This window comes from Canis lupus, chromosome 13, assembly GCF_003254725.2.
Source record: "Canis lupus dingo isolate Sandy chromosome 13, ASM325472v2, whole genome shotgun sequence".
NCBI lineage: Eukaryota > Metazoa > Chordata > Mammalia > Carnivora > Canidae > Canis > Canis lupus.
The window spans coordinates 58,905,879-58,926,596 of NC_064255.1; the positions used below are offsets into that span (position 1 = coordinate 58,905,879).

At 36.9% G+C, this 20,718-nt stretch overlaps 2 protein-coding genes across 2 annotated transcripts in view; both read right to left on the bottom strand.

Annotated features, from left to right (window-relative positions):
* TMPRSS11A (transmembrane serine protease 11A) overlaps positions 1 to 9,721 on the bottom strand; it is a 50,317-nt gene extending 40,596 nt beyond the window's left edge. Inside the window, exons 1-2 of the mRNA XM_049093013.1 lie at positions 9,621 to 9,721; positions 9,233 to 9,340 (exon numbers count right to left, since the gene is read on the bottom strand). Coding sequence (XP_048948970.1) covers positions 9,233 to 9,243 — 11 coding nt within the window. The 5' untranslated portion in view covers positions 9,244 to 9,340; positions 9,621 to 9,721. The remainder of the gene's footprint in view (positions 1 to 9,232; positions 9,341 to 9,620) is intronic.
* A 5,932-nt stretch (positions 9,722 to 15,653) lies between these two features.
* The window catches only part of LOC112652165 (transmembrane protease serine 11G-like), a 48,268-nt gene continuing 43,203 nt past the window's right edge, over positions 15,654 to 20,718 (bottom strand). Inside the window, exons 9-10 of the mRNA XM_035703602.2 lie at positions 19,702 to 19,844; positions 15,654 to 17,583 (exon numbers count right to left, since the gene is read on the bottom strand). Of these exons, the coding sequence (XP_035559495.2) occupies positions 17,422 to 17,583; positions 19,702 to 19,844 (305 nt within the window). The 3' untranslated portion in view covers positions 15,654 to 17,421. The remainder of the gene's footprint in view (positions 17,584 to 19,701; positions 19,845 to 20,718) is intronic.

A 20,718-nucleotide genomic window follows, 5' to 3' on the forward strand; every position in this document is an offset into this window, starting at 1 on the left:
AGAATGTGGAGAAAGAGGAACCATATTATACTGTTGGTGGGAATGTAAACTGGTGCAGCCACTCTAGAAAACAGCATGGAGGTTCCTCAAAAAGTTAAAAATAGATCTACCCTATGACCTAGTAATTACACTACTACTTATCCAAAGGATACAAAAATACTGAATCAAAGGGGTGCACGCACTCTGATGCTTACTTATAGCAGCAATGTCCACAATAGCCAAACTATGAAAAGAGCCCGAATTGTCCATTGACTAATAAACGGGTAAAGAAGATGTGGTACACATATACACAATGGCATATTACTCAGCCATCAAAAGGAATGAAGTCTTGTCATTTACAAGGTGAGTGGAGTTAGAATGTATTATGCTAAGTGAAATAAGTTAGAGAAAGACAAATATCATATGATTTCACTCACATGTGGAATTTAAGAAACAAAACAAGTGAACATAGTGGAGTGGGGTTAAAAAAAGAGAGGAAGGCAAACTGTAAGAGGCTCTTAACTATAGAGAACAAACTGAAGGTTGATGGAGGGAGGTGGAAAGGGGATGGGTTAAATGGCTGATGGACATTAAGGTCGAAACTTGTGATGAGCATGGGTGTTATATATAAGTGATATGTCACTAAATTCTACTCCTAAAACCAATAGTACAGTATATGTTAACTAACTAGAATTTAAATAATAATTTGAAAAAAAAAGGAGAAACAGAACTTTGATACTCCTTCTTTGTTTAACTCCTAGTAATGGGTGGGAGTGAGGGGTGGGGAAATGGGAGGATGGGGAAAATTGAATATCATTGTGAGTCTAGAGCAAAGAAAATTTTTTGTGGAAAATGATGAAATTATTCAAGCTGAGCTGAATTCAGGTGACTCAAAAGGAAAATGAGGACCTCAGAAAAAGAAAAGACTCTATTTCTTCTTCTATCTAAGGAAACGTTTTCACTTTGGCCCCAGAAATGGAAGTGGCAAAAAAAAAAGGGGGAGCATAACTGAGAATTTTGAGGCTGGGTCATCTGTGGGCTCAGTCAGTTAAGCAAGCGACTGACTCTTGATTTCAACTCAGGTCATGATCTCAGGATTTTGAGATGGAGCCCTGTGTCGGGCTCTGTGCTGGGTGTGGAGCCTGCTTAAGATTCTCTATCTTCCACTTCTTTTGCCTCTCCCCTCTTAAAAAAAAAAAAGAAAAAAAAAGGATTTTGATGCTAAAAGAGGAAAGCATGAACTAAAGCGAATTGAGAACACCTTTCCCACAGGGACACCTACACCCCGATGTTCATAGCAGCAATGTCCACAATAGCCAAAATGTGGAAGGAGCCTCGGTGTCCATCGAAAGATGAATGGATAAAGAAGATGTGGTCTATGTATACAATGGAATATTCCTCAGCCATTAGAAGCGACAAATACCCACCATTTGCTTCGACGTGGATGGAACTGGAGGGTATTATGCTGAGTGAAGTAAGTCAGTCGGAGAAGGGCAAACATTATATGGTCTCATTCATTTGGGGGATATAAAAAATAGTGAAAGGGATTATAGGGGAAAGGAGAAAAAATTAGTGGGAAATATCAGAAAGGGAGAAAGAACATGAGAGACTCCTAACTCTGGGAAACGAACAGGGTGGTGGAAAGGGAAGTGGGTGGGGGATGGGGGTGACTGGGTGACGGGTACTGAGGAGGGCACTTGATGGGATGAGCACTGGGTGTTATGCTATATGGGGGGACCCAGGGATCCCCCCAAAATATTTTTAATGCAGTATTAATCAAGAAAAATGTGTTACACTGTGATCCAGAGTGATAACAAAATGGAGATGCTGTTTTACAAGTACAATATTAATGGAGGAATATGAAATTGAATAACAAAACAGAAACTTATTACAGAATGTTGTACTTTACTAGAAAAGATAGCATCAAATGTTATGTGGTATGTGTGCACGTGCATTTGTGTGTGTGTGTGTGTGTGTGTGTCTGTGTGGTTTAGTCCTAACATGTTTTCGGCGCAAGATGCAATCCTCTTATTAAAGTCGTAAATATATATCAGATTTGCTATATGTTGGCAAATTGAACTCCAATTAAAAAAAAAAGAAAAGAAAAAAAAGAAAAAAATTGGGCAAATGATATGAACAGGTACTTCACAGAAAATGAAGTACCAATAATCAATAAATATATGAAATGGACTTGAACTTCTCAATTAAAGAAATCAAAAAAAAAAAAAAAGAGAGAGAACACCTTTCCTGGATCCCCATGGATACTTCATCCCCATGGAGTGAGCCTCCCACTTCCTGCCACTTCTCTGCACAGTTACTCCCTGCTTAATCACGTCTGGCTTGCTGAGCTGGATTTACTCCAAAGTCTTGCAGCCCTGTTTTTTTTTTTTTCTACCCAACCCTAATGAGTGAGATTGATTTCAAATTCTTGTCTGTTCTAGATCTTCCAGTCTTAATTTTTTAAAAGGGTCTTCTCTCACTGTATTCTAGGATAGGATAGGTATTTTGCCTTCAGATATTAGCAAAATATGAAGTTTTATGGTGCTGGTTTATAGCTGCAAAGACTTTTTTTAAAAAGATTTTTATTTATTTATTAATTAGAGAGCCAGAGAAAGAGAGAGAGAGAGAGAGGCAGAGGGAGAAGGAGGCTCCATGCAGGGAGCCCACGTGGGACTCGATCCCAGGACTTCAGGATCACGCCATGGGCTGAAGGCAGGCGCTAAACCGCTGAGCCACCCAGGGATCCCCTAAAGCCTTTCTTAAATAGATTAGAACTTATACTTTGGGTTAAAGATACAGCACCATCACATGTTAGTTTAAATTAATGCAACATAATTGAACTGACTTCTAATTGAGAATGGTAGAGCATTAATGATAAACCAATCTCTGGAGCTAGACTACCTGTGTTCAAGTCCTAGCCCTGCCATTTGCTAGCTCTGCAATATGAAGCAGGATATTTGGGTCTTTTGTGTCTCAGTCTTCCCATTTGTAAAATGGAAATGAAATTACTACATACCTCATAGGATTTATATGAAAAATAAGCGCATTAATCCATGTCAAGTGACCAGAACATAATAAATACCATATAAATATGAACTATTATTATTATTATTATTATTATTACTACACACTTGATAGAAATCAGCCATGCTAAGAGAATGAGCATCTTACTAATAAGAATATTGAATATATAATATTTAATATTAATTTTGAGACAAGTAGAATTTTAGATTTTAGGATCATCTTGGAGTGGCCCCACAGGAAAGAGCTCATATTGGAAGGGTATTAGGAAATACCTAAAATATCTTTTTTTTAAGATTTTATTTATTCATTCATGAGAGAAGAGAGGGAGAGAGAGAGGCAGAGACATAGGCAGAGGGAGAAGCAGGCTGCACGCAAGGAGCCCGAGGCAGGACTCGATCCTGGGACTCCAGGATGACGCCCTGGGCCGAAGGCAGGCGCTAAACCGCTGCGCCACCCAGGGATCCCCCCAAAATATTTTTAATGCAGTATTAATCAAGAAAAATGTGTTACACTGTGATCCAGAGTGATAACAAAATGGAGATGCTGTTTTACAAGTACAATATTAATGGAGGAATATGAAATTGAATAACAAAACAGAAACTTATTACAGAATGTTGTACTTTACTAGAAAAGATAGCATCAAATGTTATGTGGTATGTGTGCACGTGCATTTGTGTGTGTGTGTGTGTGTGTGTGTCTGTGTGGTTTAGTCCTAACATGTTTTCGGCGCAAGATGCAATCCTCTTATTAAAGTCGTAAATATATATCAGATTAGAGGTTAAGGTCCAGGCTGAGATGCTATGCATGTGTGAAAAATAAATTGTATTCAAATGCCTTATATACTATAAATATGTCCTAACAAACTTCTTCTAAGAATTGATCAGTTATTATATTTCTTATTCCTCTTTTATCCTTTTGTTTTTCCATCTGTCTATCCAATTATCCATCCATGTGTCCTTCTATCCACTTATTTTTCTTTTTTTTTCTCTTTTTTCACCATCTTTTATTGAACCTCTATTTTGTTTTAAGGCATCATGCAGTGCTTAGAAAGGCATGGATGAATAAGACTTGGATTCTATCCTCATGAGCTCATGGTACGACCTACAGTGCTTTTGTCTCAATTTGTGCCATATGATTGAAAAAAATGAAGCATTGTAAACTTTTCTATAAATATTTTAAATAGCACAAATAATAAATTTCTACTAAAGTAATAAAAATGAACATTAAAAATTGTGAAATAGTAGAATATGTATTGGTCTCTGGCCCCAGTTCCTGACATAGGGTCCTAAAACCTTTGTAATGCCTAAGTGATAAGAGCACTAGGAGCATATTTTGTTCTAATATTTGGTCTTTAACCTCAGTTCCTGACAGAGAGCCCTTACATCTCTTGGAATTTCCTGGTTAATAGCAATGTCTTTTGTCCCAATGGGGTAACTCTGGGTGGATTTCTAGATAGCTTCAGGATTGGGCCTAGTCACCAGAAAGACCAAGCTATGGTTACAGACTTGGAACTTTCAACTTCATTCTCCCACCCCCCACCTGCCATAATCCTCTTAGTAGGGCAGAGGGGCTGAAGATTGAGTTCATAATTGGTCATGTCTATGTGATGATGCCTCCAAAAATCCTAATAGTATGAGGTTCGGAGACCTTCTGGGTTAGTATAGCGTGTGCTGGGAGGGTGGTACACCCCAATTCTATAAAGACAAAATCTCCTACATTAGAAACCCTTCTGGACCTTGTTATATTTATCTCTTCATTTGGCTGTTCATACATATCCTTTAATATCATTTGGAACAAATTGGTAATCCTGTAGGTAAACTGTTTTCTTGAGTTCTATGAGCCATCCTAGCATATTAAAAAAACTAGAGGAGCGGATTGTGGGAAGCTCCAATTTATAGTCAGTTGTCAGGAACTCAGGTAACAACAACCTGGACTTGTGATTTCTGTCTGAAGTAGGGGCAGAGAAGGTCTTATAAGACTGAGTCCTTAACTGGTGGAGCCTGTGCTAATTCTAGTTAATGCCAGAATGGAATTGTATAACACCTGGATGGTGTGGAGAATTGCTCGGAGGAAACCCCCACATAGCTGGTGTCAGAAGTGTTGTGAGTGTGGTAGTGGACTAGGAAAGGAGTTCAGTAATTTAGTAAAGGAAAACACAGGGAATTTTTCTTTGACAAAGATTTTTAAAAATTCCTTTAAGTCTTCACCTGCCTAGACAAATCCTCTCCAAGTCCCGGTATTACAGATAGACTCTACCTTTTAGGATCAGAAGACTTTGGCTACAGTTCCTGCTTGTAATTCTTTGAGATATATTTTGAAAAGTTTATGAAACCTCTCTGAATTTCAGTTTCTCTATTTGTAAAGTGCTGTTAATAAATACTACCCAGAGTCATGAGGCAATAGATTGAGTAAATGAAGGGCTCTAGCACATATCAAATTTCTACTTCTGGTCAGGAGTTCTCATAGGATTGTTATCACAGCTTTGTGGAGTGGGCCTTACCTAACCTTATCACCAGCTCATTAATGAAACTAAGGATCAGAGAGGTGAAGCAAAATAGTTAACAGAGCTGAAGAGAGGGAAGGCCTGAGCGAGCAGTCTGACTTCAAGGCTATCTGCCCCATTTGTAACCAGACCTTGGTGATAATGAATGTGAAAGCCCTTTGTAGTATACTGTTCAAATGTCACTTATTTTTAGACTCCTGGTGGGTCAACCTGTTGTCATTGCCCAATATGTTTCACAGGCCTGTGAATATATCGGGGATAGGATGGTGTGGATAGCTTGAGTTTAAAGTTGGCAATCATGATCTGCGGCACCTCTCTTTTTCTTTAAAAGAGGGTAATAATAGCTAACTCATATGAGGATTGCAAACAATAAATGAGATACTGTATGGAAAACGATTCACATTTTGTAAATAGATAATAAGTGACAGGTGTTATTATATAATTAAAAATAACTACCACCCAATAAGGATTTATATACTCATCTGATCATAAATTCCTAACATCTGGGTTTCCATATACTTTATATACATATCTGCCAACCTGCCTGCTTTATCTACAAGTATATTATTCCCTGTATGACATATAATTGGAAAAGAGGGAAAGCAGAACAAAGAAGATGCTATAAATAGCTTTTAACTCTTAATGATATGAATACATATTTCAATTTGTTGACTATAGATAAGCCCTACCGAGTGAACCTTTTTTAGCGCTATGAATCTTTTACTCAGTTTTTAAATTAAAAAACAAAAAGTTATTGTCTCTTGAAAATTATCAAAAAGAAGGAAAAGCAGGATATACTAATAATTAAGCTCAGATTCTGTCTCCAGACTGCCTGAAATCCCTACCCTTTTACTCCTTTGCCTGTGATGTATGGCCAGTTATTTTTTTCATCTATACAGTGGAGAGAATAGAGGCATCTAATCATAGGATTGTTGCAAGAATTAAATAAGCCAATAGGTAGTCCATATGAGGCACTGTGAGTTTGTTGAAAATGAATCAAACAGTAAAGTGTAGTTGACAATTTATACAAAGTTTAGTGTTCAGTAGGTAAAATGGAGGTTTTACTCCGTTATTTTGGTTTTAACCCTGAAGATAGCATTTTTGAATATATTAGAGAATAAACTTGGTGATTTAACAGTTGATTGACATGAGTATCCAAAATTAATGAAATTAAAATTTAAATCATCAATATTTGTAACGTTTTCCCTAGGACTATGTTTTTCTCTAAAGAATGATAATGAGAAGGAACCCTAATATTTGTATTTATTAACAAGCAATGCTGAAGATAATAAGCTGTAGGAAGAAAACAATGCCAGACTTTTGGGAACAGGACAGTAATCTCAGGTGAAGCCATTTGGTATAGGAAAAATAATTGATATTTTATGTGAATGAATCACCCAATTAATTTATAGGAAAGAGTTGGGGTTTGGATACTTCTAATGCAAAGGTAAATGCAAATGGGTATTCATAGAAAAGTCTGAACACTAAGGACTATCTCTGAAATGTAGAGATGTTCCCAAAACTTATAGTGAAGAGATCCAAGTTTCAGTGTAGCAGAAACAGTGAAGATATGAACCAAATATATTTTGAGAAAACTTCCACATTGTATTTCTTATCAATAGAGAAAAATGGTGATCACGGCTATGAAATATATTGTAGAAATACTGTAGGTAAAACACAGAATATCATAGTAATTATTAAGCATTTGCTCTTTTGCAGTCCTTAAGTCTTCCTATTAGTGTGACTTGCTATTTCCTGCAAATCCTCCAAATCCTGGATGAGTGTTGTATGAAGTTACGTTAAAGAAACCATACACATCCAGTGTCTCCCACTGTCCTCTTCCTTTGCCAAATGTCACAGATATCCTGAACAATAGCACTGACCCCCAATATTACTCCTGTAATCTTTTCCTTAAACCAAAAACATTTCTATAAACACACAAATATTCATTAGAAAAGAGGACTTTTGGTGTCTATAATCATGGTACTTGATATTTTTAAAAGAATAATTTGGATGGGACACCTCGGTGGCTCAGTGGTTGAGCGTCTGTCTTTGGCTCAGGTCATGATCCCCAGAGTCCTGGGTTTGAGTCCCACACCAGGCTCCCTGTGGGGAGTCTGCTTCTCCCTCTGCCTATGTCTCTGCCTCTCTGTGTCTCTCATGAATAAATAAATAAAATCTTTTTTAAAAAAAGAATAATTTGGAGAATGTGCCATATGAAAGTTTGGAACTATTTCTTTACAAAATCATGGTTTCCATAAACATGAAATATACATTTTTAATTCAATGATTTTTAAACAATAAGCAAAATATTATACTAGAATTTACATGTGTGTACTCATTCATTTGTTCAACAAATATTTATGGAGTGCTGATTATGTGTGAAGCCTGTAAACCCCGTCTAAGGATCTCAGAAACTCTTTTACAATTACTGTGTGCTCACTAAAGAACTAAAACAAATGTGTATTTTATTAGTGGAAAGCAAGCCCAGGGAAGTCTACTAACTTAGTGGCTGAGCTAGTGTTAAACTCTCATCTCTGAAATTCCCCTGGTTAGAATCCTTGCCACCTAGGGATGCTGAAAAAGTCCAGTAAGTCTTGGGATTTGTGGATGGCAGGTCTCGGACTGTGTCATCATACAACTTCATAGATCTAAAGAAGCTCCTTAATTTGTTTTGCTCAGACTCCTCATTTTAAAATGGGAGTTAATGATACCCATTCTGATCTCACAAGGGTGTCTTGACTATCAAATGAAATAATGTATGTAAAAATGTTTTGAAAGTGGCATAAATCTAAGCAATAATGAGGTATTATTGTCATCATGGATGTTTAAAATCGCTATTTTAATTGCATATAAAGTTATCCTAAAGAATATTATTTTCCCTCTCCTTTGCATGTAGCAAACCCCTTTTAGAAAGAAAAGACCTTGAAATAATTGAGATTTTTTTCTTTAATATTTAAAATTAAAATTTTAGAAAGTAAACAGGCTTTCCCCAGTCTGGATCTCCTGTTTCCCTTCTTCCCACAGGAATCCTGGGATTTCTATGAGGAAGGCAGGTGTCTCTGCAGCTACGGACCTCCCAATCCATGTTAGTTCCCAGGACTGACTATAAGGTATAACGAAAAGTAACAAAAGAGAAATGCTATAGAAGCTAAATTAAGTCAGATTTCTTTTTTTTAACACTTTTAAAAAAGATTTTTATTTACTTATTAATGAAAGACACGGGGGGTGGGGGAGAGAGACAGGCAGAGACACAGGCAGAGGGAGAAGCAGGCTCCATGTAGGGAGCCCAATGTGGGACATGATCCCAGGACTCCAGGATCACGCCCTGGGCTGAAGGCAGGCGCTAAACTGCTGCACCACCCAGGGATCCCCCCTTCAGTCAGATTTCTTAAAGGATGCTGTGCTTAAAACAAATGAACATCTTTCCCAACCTCCCAAAGCCAGAATCAATCAGAACATAAGGCAATATGGTTTTTCAATAACTTCCAAAATCCAGCTGTTGAACTTGGCAACATGAAATAATAAGAATGATTTTTAATACAAAAATATTGATTTCATCTAGAGATTAATTAATGCAGCTGTTATAATAATTCCAGAAATCTCACAGGACCCATGCAGAATGAATCCATTGAGGACACCTCACAGGCAGTGCTCTGACATATTGAAAATCTAGCCACGGACAGTAGAGCAAACAAGCCATTTGCTAAATGAAACTGAACTTACCGATACATCATCTGCAGGAGGAAGAATATGATCTTGAAGGTCTGACCCCCCTGAGCTTGACTTTCTAATCAACTGCATGCCATGTCTAGATGTATTAGAGGTCCACGGCTGAAAGAAATTAAAACAAATTACAAATAATTGAAATGAAACTAGTTAGACAAGTCTGAACAGAGAAACTTCAACCCATAGAATGGCTTGAAGAAAACAGCCTAGAGATAGTATAGTTCCAACAAGAAAGCAACATATTTTTTTCGTATTGACTAATTTCGTTAAAGGAAAAGAAACTGGTTGTGAGGATTTGAATGAGAAATACTTTAGGAATGCACTAGGATTAAGAGTTTAAAGAAGATTATTGGTAGATATATAAGTATGTTAAAGAAGCCTTCACATTAAAAGCTCTTAATAAAAACAATAGGTGGGCAGCCCGGGTGGCTTGATCCGGGATCAAGTCCCACATCGGGCTCCCTGCATGGAGCCTGCTTCTCCCTCTGCCTGTGTCTCTCTGCCTCTCTCTCTCTCTGTGTCTCTCATGAATAAATAAATAAAATCTTAAAAAAAAAAAAACACACAATAGGTATCCTTAAAACCTAGAGTCATAATGTAATTCAAGAAATAGGTTTTAATTTTTTGTTGAATAGTTATCTCCATGTATCCAAGGAGTATAATAAATTTATTTTATTTTTATTTTTTTAAAGATTTTATTTATTTATTCAGGAGAGAAACACAGAGAGAGGCAGAGACATAGGCAGAGGGAGAAGCAGGCTCCTCGCAAGGAGTGGGACTCCAGGGATCATGGGATCAGGACCCGGGCCAAAGGCAGATGCTCAAGCACTGAGCCACCCAAACGTCCCGTGAATTTATTAATGAATGTAATTATTTTTCTTTTAAAAAATATCTACTTCTGAGAGTACGTACAAATAAAATCATACCACACCAGACTTTCCCCCAAAATTGCTTAATGTAATAAATACACCTGCTACAATTCATATCTAAGTAATACAAATTTCAAATATATTTACTCTGTGTGTGTGTGTGTGTGTACACACACACACACACACACACACATAATAAATGTATATATAGAGAGAGCACACGCAAGAGAGAGACATTTACCAGAAAGAAGAAAATAAAAAGATTGGGAAACAAATGACCTGAACTGAGATAAGAAACAGTGGTTTAATGTCTGACCCATCCAGGGACCCCAGGGAAACACTATCTTAAATGAAGATTTTCAGTGGTTATTGCTTCTAACACTTAGGAAAAGTACACTCAAAATAGCCTTAGAACCGTAGAATGCTTTAAGTGCATAGACTCTTGAATCAGAAGTGAGGTTCAAATCTTAGCAGTTTTCATGTCTGTAAGATGGAACCATACTAGTGACAACCTTATAAGGTTTTCTGTAATGTAAACATGTTAATATATGTAAAATGCTTAGAGTGGTGCCTTGTGCAGTGGAAACACTACAGAAATATTAATGCGGGGCTTGAACTCGCGACCCTGAGATCAAGACCTGAGCTGAGATCAAGGGTCAGACACTCAACCAACTGAGCCAACCAGGTGCTCCCAGAAATGTTAACTTTTAGTATTAGGACCTTAATTTATTTTCTTATGCTGTCTTACTATTTAACAGAGAAACACTTAGTGAAGCTGATTCTATTGAACTATACACTCATAGATACTTACGTTTTTCCCTTCCATTTTTTCCCTCCTTTTCCTCCGACACAGTGCTCCATGGACTCGTGAACCATGGCACACACTCTTAGAATGGAATTCTGATTCCTTGGTGGTTATGGGAACCTTTTGCACAGACTACTTAAGCCTTTTGAGCATCAATTTCCTCCTTTTTGAAATGAGCTGATACCATGTATGTGCAGGACCTTCATCAGAATTAAATGACTTGGTGTCTATAAAACTGCCCAGCATACTGTCTAATAATAAATGGCAGCTTCCATTGTGGGTAGCAGAAGGCCTGGTAAACAAAGCCCAGACTTTGGAGAGAGATACACCTGCCTGTAAATCCTGGCTCCTCGAACATAGCTGCTGCTTGGCCTTTCTGCATCTTAGCTTCCTCAGCTGTACACAGGATTAATGATATCTCTCCAGACTATTGTAGGAATTAAATGAAAGAGTAATGTAAAATGTTCCCCAAACTGTGTGACAAATACATGTAAGAACTGAATAGTGAACTGTATTAAGATAAAATGGTGACCTACTCTGGGCATCTGCACGGCAAAACCTGGCAGTTTGCTCAGACCTCCCCTTTGTGCCCTGATGTCATCTGGCTTGTTAGCTTTCCCGGTCTTTGTTTACAGGAAGGTGGAGGAATAGTGGCTGGATGTGAAGATAAATTCCAGAACTGATCGTGGGAGTGTGTAATAAGCTATAATAGGCTAACGGAAGGCAAGATGACATAGCAGACGTGAAACACACAGCTTGAAACAAGTGAAGCTGGGGCCAGATTTCTATCTCGCTAACTATAATTTTAAGTTATTTAACTTTTTTTAATATAATTTTTCTTCTTTGAGAATGGCAATGTATATGCAAATTAAATGAGATGACCTCAAAACCATTACGCTGATAAAAGAACCCAGACTCAAAAGGAGGCATGGGGTGTGATTCCATGAATATGCTATTCCAGAAAAGGCCCAGCTTTATAAACACAAAAATCAGAGTTTGCAGAATCTGGTAGTGCCAGGAGAGCATTCACTACAAGGGAGTTTTGGAGATGATGAAAGTGTTTTATGTTTGTGGGGTGGTTCTAAGGCTGTATATATTTGTCAAAATTTACTCAACTACTCACTGTAGAGGGTGTATTTTACTGAATATAAATTATGCTTCAATACAAATCTATGATCAAAATAGTAAAACCATTTAGTTAGACTATAATAATTATAAATCAACAGTACTTGTCAAAAGCCGGACATTATCATCAATGTTTAATGTTTAACAACTCTCCTTTGGGGTACAGATGAAACCCATTTTACAGAAATAGAAACTGAAGCTCATAGATGTTAAATAATTTGCCTAATCTCTCCTTTGAATGTGGTAAAGATGGCATTTCCCCCTTCAGGTGTCTCTGATTCAAAAAGGCCCTGATCTCTATCAGTTAGATCTACTATATGAATGGCTCTTGATACAAATCTGGCCCTTAAAAATAGATTTCAGTAATTCACTATGTCAAAAAATTGTATACAGTAGTTCATGCCCAAACCTATACTTTTAAAGTTAGAATTTGGGATGCTTGGGTGGCTCAGCAGCTGAGCGACTGCCTTCAGCTCAGGGCGTGATCCTGGCATCCTGTGATCAAGTCCCACATCGGGATCCCCACAGGGAGCCTGCTTCTCCCTCTGCCTGTGTCTCTGCCTCTCTCTGTGTGTCTCTCATGAATAAATAACATCTTTAAAAAAATAAAGTTGGGATCTGTCACAAAATATTCTTACTAAGAAAAGGTTGTCAATGTAATTTAAATTGGCATGCTACTCTCCTAGTGTCTCCTATTGTGCTATTACGTGATAAAAGCTCTTATAGCACATGAGGACTATATAAGGAGGCAATAGCAATATGCCTGCCTTGAGTGAATATTTTTCTTCGATTGATATTTTTGTCCTTTTTGTGCTCAGGGGAAATTACAAAACTGATCCCACTTTTTCTAGAGATCTCTCCTCTTAGTAAGTGCTTGCCCTGATACTCTCAAAATTGGTAGTGTGGATTGCTGTGATTAGTTTCTGGAATGAAAGGCAGGTGAATGTGGGGCACCTGGGTGGCTCAGTCATGATCTCAAGATCCTTCTGCTCAGGTCATGATTCCAGGGTCCTGAGAGGGAATTGAGGGTGGCATTGGGGGTCCCTCCTCAGCGGGGAGCCTGCTTTTCCCTTTTCCCCTCTCTTCCACGACCCCATGCTTTCTCTCTCTCTCTCTCTCTCTCTCTCTAAAGAAAGGCAAGTGAATGCATTGTTTTTAAAAGGTTTTTATTTGATTTTTTAAAAAGATACGTATTTATTTATTAATTTATTTTTATTTATTTATTTATGATAGAATGAGCACAAGCAGAGGGTGGGGGAGTGGCAGAGGGAGAAGAAGAAGCAGACTCCTCACTGAGCAGGGATCCCAATGCGGGGCTTGATCCCAGGACCCCAAAATCATGACCTGAGCCAAAGGCAGATGCTTAACTGACTGAGCCACCCAGGCGCCCAAGTGAATGCATTGTTAAGGCAGTACAGGGCAGGCAGGGTGGTTGGGGGCCGCAAGACTATAACTTAAAACATGTTTTTCAACTATTCTCTCATTCCACTCTGAGACACCTATGCTCCCTCCATAATTCAATTCAAGAGGGCCCAGTGTCCTAGCCTCTTACTTTTATTATTATTTCCTGGCCAGGAATCCATGTTTGCCTCTTTCTTCTAAAGCTTATCTGATCTGGTTGATTTGGAAGGAATAAGTATCCTATGCTAGTTTATTGTTTTGGTGGAAACAAAAGCTCAGATACTATATATTTTTTTCCTCTTTTTGAGGAAATGAATATGTTTGTGCGTATATGTATATATGTAGTGCATGTAAATATATGCAAATATATGTGTGTGCATATTAAATGACACAATCATTTTTTAAAAAGTGGGTAGGCCCTTTATAAGTGAATAAACATATTTCTTTATATTTGTAGAAATAGAACAATATTATAGGATATACAAAAATTTAAACTTCTATTACCTCGGGAGAAAATTGGGGAGAGATTGCCAGATTTTTCTATATTCTACTCTATGTTGGAAAATAGCTTGTGTAACTTTAGAGCTTGAATTGCAATTACAATAAAGTATATTTAAAAATTATGTAGACCAGGAGATGGCAGCATAGTAACACATTTGATCTATGTTTCTTTGTGCCTTACAGTGTTTTTAATAAACATGGATTTGGATCATAGTGATCTGTTGTTTCTACATTTCTTGGATTTATCTACAATGAAACAATACTGACAGATTGTGCAATCCAGTCCCGTTTTACTTGGGTTGGCTTCTTGCTTAACATATTTTTTCCATTTTTAATCTGTGTGACTAAGTTACTCTGATGCTCCTCTATTATTTGCTACTCTTTTGTTTGGTTACCATTAATACAGTTTCCTGGGTAATAAGAAATTCTCTGTTGACTTAAAAAGCACCAGAAAACTATTTTTGATTCTTTAATATACCATTGCTTGAGGAAGTGCTGGGATCCTTGTCTAAGGAAGGTTAAAAACCCATACCCATTTGTGACCACTTCAGTCTACCTGTGGGTCTCTGGTGGGCCTGATATAGCTTATACAGAGAACACTCTCTACTAGTGAGCCAATGACACTGGAAGAAGAGTCTAGAAGTCATCATGCTGTACATGGCCAGCCATACTCCCCAAAGGCTTTGCTATTTTCAAGAGCCATTACCAAAGATACTTTTACCTCTTTATATGGTCTTGAGAACAGGACTTTGTTTTATTTTTTTTAAAGATTTTATTTATTTATTCACGAGAGACATATAGAGAGAGAGGCAGAGACACAGGCAGAGGGAGAAGAAGGCTCCATGCAGGGAACCTGACGTGGGACTCGATCCCTGGTCCCCAGGATCATGCCCTGGGCAGAAGGCGGCGCTAAACCACTAAGCCACCCAGGCTGCTCAGAACTTAGTTTTATATACAATTGCATACCCAATGTCTAGAATATCCAATGTCTGACACAAGAGGTTCCAGAAATGTTTGTTAGATGAATGAGTATGTGGTTTATGTGTTTATACAGTGCTCTAGGCCAGTGATGTCCATAGAACTTTGATGATGATGGAAATAATGTATATCGGTGCTGCCCAATATGGTAGCCATTAGCCTCATGGGGCTATTTTATATTAGAAATGATATTAGTATGACTGAGGAAATGAACTTTAATTGTATTTAATTTTAATGAATTTAAATCTAAATAGTCCCTTGGCTGGTGACTACCATATCGGATAGTTCAGTTTTTAGTGGATGTGATGCCATCCACTTCCTATTCTCCACTCTGCAGTGCTAGTGGAGGACTGACTGAGCCATTCTGCCTTAGCTGAATATGTAAATCTCTTTCCCGGCAGTATCTATTTATACATTCTGAGAATATTAAATAGAATATACATGGTATGATTATGCAGGATTTAGATATTTGACAAATCTCTAGAGAGAAATTTATATAGATTCCTATATATCCATACACATCAATTGAGATCTACCTATAGATAGATTTCTATCTCAATAGATCTGTATAAACAGCCTCCCAAACAGGTTCAGTTTCCAAATGATCTTAATTTGGCTAGGATTGTTTAGATATAAGTGTGATCATGATGGACGATCTTTTAGAACTCTCAACACATCAACATTATAAAAAAAGGTGGGGGGAGAAGAAAGATATTCTCAGACATTCCATGTAAGGAAATTGTGGTTGTAAGGTTTTTAATAATGATTTTTTCCTCTGACTGTTGATACAATGGCAGTGGTTCTTAGGGGGTGATTTTGCCCCCCTGGTAGACATTTGACAATATCTGGATACGTTTATGGTTGTTACAACTTGGTGGGGATTACTACTGGCACAGTGTATAGCTGTAAGAAATGTAGCTAAATATTCTATGATTCACAGGATAGCTGCCACATTCCCTCACAATAAAGAATTATCTTTGACTAATGTCAGTAGGGCAAAAGTTGAAAAAGTATAATGCAATATAGTCATGATTCAAAGAAAATTAGTTTGAGTTTATTATTATAAATATATTTTAATGTATACAATATAATATTATGTATGTGGGACAAGAGAGACTCTCAGCTGATATAAAACTCAGAAGAAAATCTTAGCGCAGCAGTTATTTCATTAGCCAAATTAATCATGATGGAGAGGGGGGAGCAAGGATTTAGAAGCACAGAAGAGGTTTGAGTTTTGTTCCATACTAGTCCATAGTCATATACAGTGTCACAAAATATACACTTAAATACATATGAAAATGACTGTTTTATCATACAAGTTAAATCTCTCCAGAGACTTTCTAAATTATTTGAATATTCTCTAAAAATACCATACGTCAAAGAATGCCAGCACTTTCTTAATAGGAAATTTAAATATTAGACAATAAGGTCTTTTTCAAAATCTTGTATCAAATTGTTTGTGGATGTCTAATTTTATACTGGCTTCTCAAGTTATTTACAAATACGTAATTTATACTGATTTCTAATTCTGTGGGTTCCTTACGTGTTCTGAAGTTGTTTGAAAATAAAACCATTTAGAAAATAAAATGCATTAAGATATAATAAAACAGAAGTGGAAAGTAAATTTACATTAGGTTTGGAACTTCTCTCATTTTTAGAGATGGAAAGTAGCTCCTTCTCGAGGAGTCCTTTTTCTCTTCTTGTTTCCACCTAACAATAAGGACAAGAAATTTTGTTTTTTTTTTCCCCTAAATATCAAAAAAGCATTTTGGGGTAGCGTCGAACAGAACCCTGTGCTAGGCATTGTTTCCAGTTTTGCTGTCTGGTCTACAGATGTATTCATTGTTTCAAGGTATATATTAGGTAGTAGTTTAAAGAGTTTAAAATCTGTACTATTGGGTGTAAATGTAAAAGTCAATGTTCTTCATGTTTCAAAGAGAGGTACGTGTGCATCTGAGGACTAAAGGGAAGGACTCATAGTAGTGCCATCTTGTAAGTCCCAGGTTCCCATCTAGTGCCCCACCACATTTGTGTTAGCATTTGCCAAAACGAATTACCTTGATTTGTCTAGTACCATGAGCCTACAGATTCTTAATGAGGATTATTTAGTGGAGAAGTTAAAAACTGTGGAGTCAGGGAAGGGTAACATGCCCCGTCAGGGAGAAAAATAGAGAATGTTTAGCCAGTGGGTATTTGTCTGATTAAATGGGATTATTCTAAAAAAAGAAGTATGTAGTAGGAACAGGAAGATGAGCAAGGAGATAATGAGAGACACTTAGCAGCAGTGGGCAGATATTTGTGGAGTTGACAGTATCTTGTACGCTCATGGTTAGCAAAACACTTCAAATGATGTAAAAGAATGTCTGCTTTTCTCATGTTTAAGAGGCGTGTTGTCAGATTACGCTTATTTGCATCTTGAACTCAATGACAGTATACATGGCAACACATACTAAACACAATTTCCTAGAGACCTCATTTACACTGCGGATGTAGAGGTGATTGTTGCATTAGATGTTGGTTTTAGATTTAATCCAGTCCCGATAACGAGTTACTCTGGTGTAAAGTCCAGGCTTGTTCTTTTTTCCACAGTCTATTCCCCAGCTTACTATTCCAATAAGATACCAGATGCTTCTATCACGAGCTATAACAAGAGGTCCTCCAGAATCACCCTAGAGAAGAAGAAATGTACACAATGTAATAAATTAAGAGGAGTAAAAAATGCAAATTAATGAGCCTGTGAATATCTACTAAATTAATATTTTAAATTGAATGTATAAAATGAATTCTATTTTTACTTGCCATCAATATTAATGTAACAATAGAGTATATCACTTACAACTCTTTTTTTATCTTACTACTTTTGCTTATCTGTGTTGATGTCTTCATTTGGAGGGTAGTGTGAATAAAGTTAAGTTTTCTCTTTGTGTAGATTTTAGTTTTGCTCTTTCTAAACAGGAAGCACAAACTGAACCTAAGTCCAGGCATACAATTCTTACATAAATGACTTCAAGGCTCAACTATATGTCACCTCCTGTCCTGTTAGCTAGATATAATCACTTACTTTAAATTTGAACTGCACGCTATTCCATTCACACTAGTCGATAGGAAACTGTCCTGGATGTTATACTGTTGTTCAGCAATAGGTTTGAAAGGAGAAAGATAAATGCAAAAGGCACCCCAGGCAAAGTGCATTATTTATTACAGACAGGCTTTTGTTTCCAAATGAAGACTTAATCCCTAGCCCTAGAGAACTGGTTTGAAGTGTGTGAATCTTGAGGACTTCCCTGATATCTTTAACCTAAGGTTTAGATTAATAATTTTTGAAATTATTTTTTAGCAATGAACCTATTCATTCGAATGAAGCATTATATGGAAGCCCCTTATAGACTTATTTTATATTTAAAAAAATGATCCTGTTTTTTATTTTTTTTTAAATGATCCTGTTTGAAGCAGGCCAGGGGTCCTAGAGTCTTGTGCCTTTAGTTCTCTTCCCTTCCCTTTCCATGCTTCTTAGTACACTTTAGAGCTCAGGGGACAGAGTATGAAAACTCTGGTCTACTAAACACAATGCTCTTCAGCTCCTTTCCTGTAGGATGACATCTCATTTAGGTCCTCCGTATTTTACTTTGCTACTGATGAAGGAAGCAAGGAAGCACAGACCAATGGAAGAGAACATCTGCTCTTGTGTAAATTTATATTCCTGCTCAGATGTAATGTGATCCAGTTGTATCATGGACCACCCTGTTGTTTCTGCTTTTCCTCAGGAAGTAAAGTGAGTGGAAGGAGATCTGATATTCTAGAATATGTAGCCAAATCCTAGGTTTTTTGTTCTTTTTGTTACTTGTGTGCTACATTACTAGAATGTAAATCCATTGTGAATTCAACATAGGTTTTTTTTTTATGTTTATGTTTCCTTCAGTAATTGCCACATTACCTTGCAACTTACAAAAAAATGAAAAAAAAAAACCCTGAATGAATAAGTGAATGAATGTTTATTATATCGCATTACAGACAGCCAATGGCAGATCAATAGTGCCACCTATACATTTAGGAAACACAGGTGTACGTATCAAATTGTCAAACATTTCCTAATCTTTTAAGAACTGCTAAACGGTTGGACCCCAAGTCAAAATCTTTAGTATTTTAGTTACTTATTTTTAGTCTTTTAAGTGCCCTGACTTTAAAACTGATATTCTCCTTAAATGCTGAATACTTAAAATTAATGTTTTGTATGGTTTGGGAAAATGCTATTTATTTAGTTAATTTTAAGATATAATTTGTGAAGTGACACTTTAATATGAGTGAGTGTAGATAAATATATTTTTCCCTAATAGTGTAATTCTATCTGAATGTACACTGCTAAAGCCCAAAGGATTAAGCACTGGTAAGATGATGGTGGTCTCTTGGCCATGGAGATATCTGCAGACCCCATTCCATAGTGCCTTACATGTAGTAGGGATTAGATACCCAATTGTTATCACTGTGACTTAAAGCAATGATTGTGTGCCTTTCTGGCTTGGTTTATACTATCTGCTTCTAGGATTTTTTTTCCCTCTAATCAAAGCCCTAATTTGCAACTGATGGTCATTTTTTACATATGGTTCTGAACAATAATAGGATGTTAAATGAGGAGCATTTCTTATAGGTCTCCCATTCCCTCTCTTTACATTCTCCTATCTCCTCCACAACTTAATTATATGGAGTCATATGAAGTGACATTGGCCTATGGTCAGTAACGCCACCTCTATTCAACAAATGCACTTTTGTGGATTTGCGTCTATTCTTACCTCACAGGCATCTCGTTTTCCTGTTAAAAATCCAGCACATATCATTCCTGATGATACGGCACCACCATATACATGAACTTGATTACATATATCGTTACTTATGATCTCTACTTCGACTTGTCGCAGAGCATTGGGAAAGGGACCTAAAGAAGAAAAAAGTAGATGAAGAATTTTCATGTTATTGCTTATGATAATTGTTGTATCTTACAAATGATGGATCAGTGATAAGGCATATGTCTTGAAGTTGTAGGACTCTGAGCTTAATGACAATGCTAAGGTTAAAGTTATATTTCTTGTATGCCTTCTATGTGCTAGGTACCATTTTGGCACATTTACTTCCACTGTCTTACTTAATCCTTGCAATAACCAACAAAGTTAGATACGAATATCCTCTTTTTCAGATGAGAAAAACAAAATTTACCCAGTTATGACTCATTGATCACATAGCTAAATGGGAGATGACATTAAATTTAAGCTCAGGGCATTTCTCACCACCTGGAATAATCTGTGATAGTTCACCTTACCTTACCTGCAAATCTACCACATTACTCTAAAAAGAACACAACTATACTGGGAATTGAGAATCCTTTAGGAAGAGCAGTATAGAGCAAGGTTGTATCGTAGAAAGTCATTGTAATGCTGAATAAATGGAATACGCTTGCTTCATCAGAAGAACCATGTCTACTTTGATCTCAAATGCCTATCCAGAACTAATTCCAGGGTAAGTAATAAATACCAAGATAAGGAACAGATCATGTTTTATTAATGACCCACACATTTATTGACTTGTTATATATGAAAAGTACTTTTCATTGCGTATTTATGTTTTTATCATTCTGTTCTCCTCATTACCTCTTAACAGCTTTTATTTTAAAGACTGTATTAGTTCTTCATATGGAGATGGGTATTCTGTTTACAACAGGTTCAAAGACAATTGAGAAGAGGAAGAAGGGCTGTTAATAAAACATGATCTGTTTCTTAGGTAAACAATTTACATATAGTTTCATCTGCCTCTGA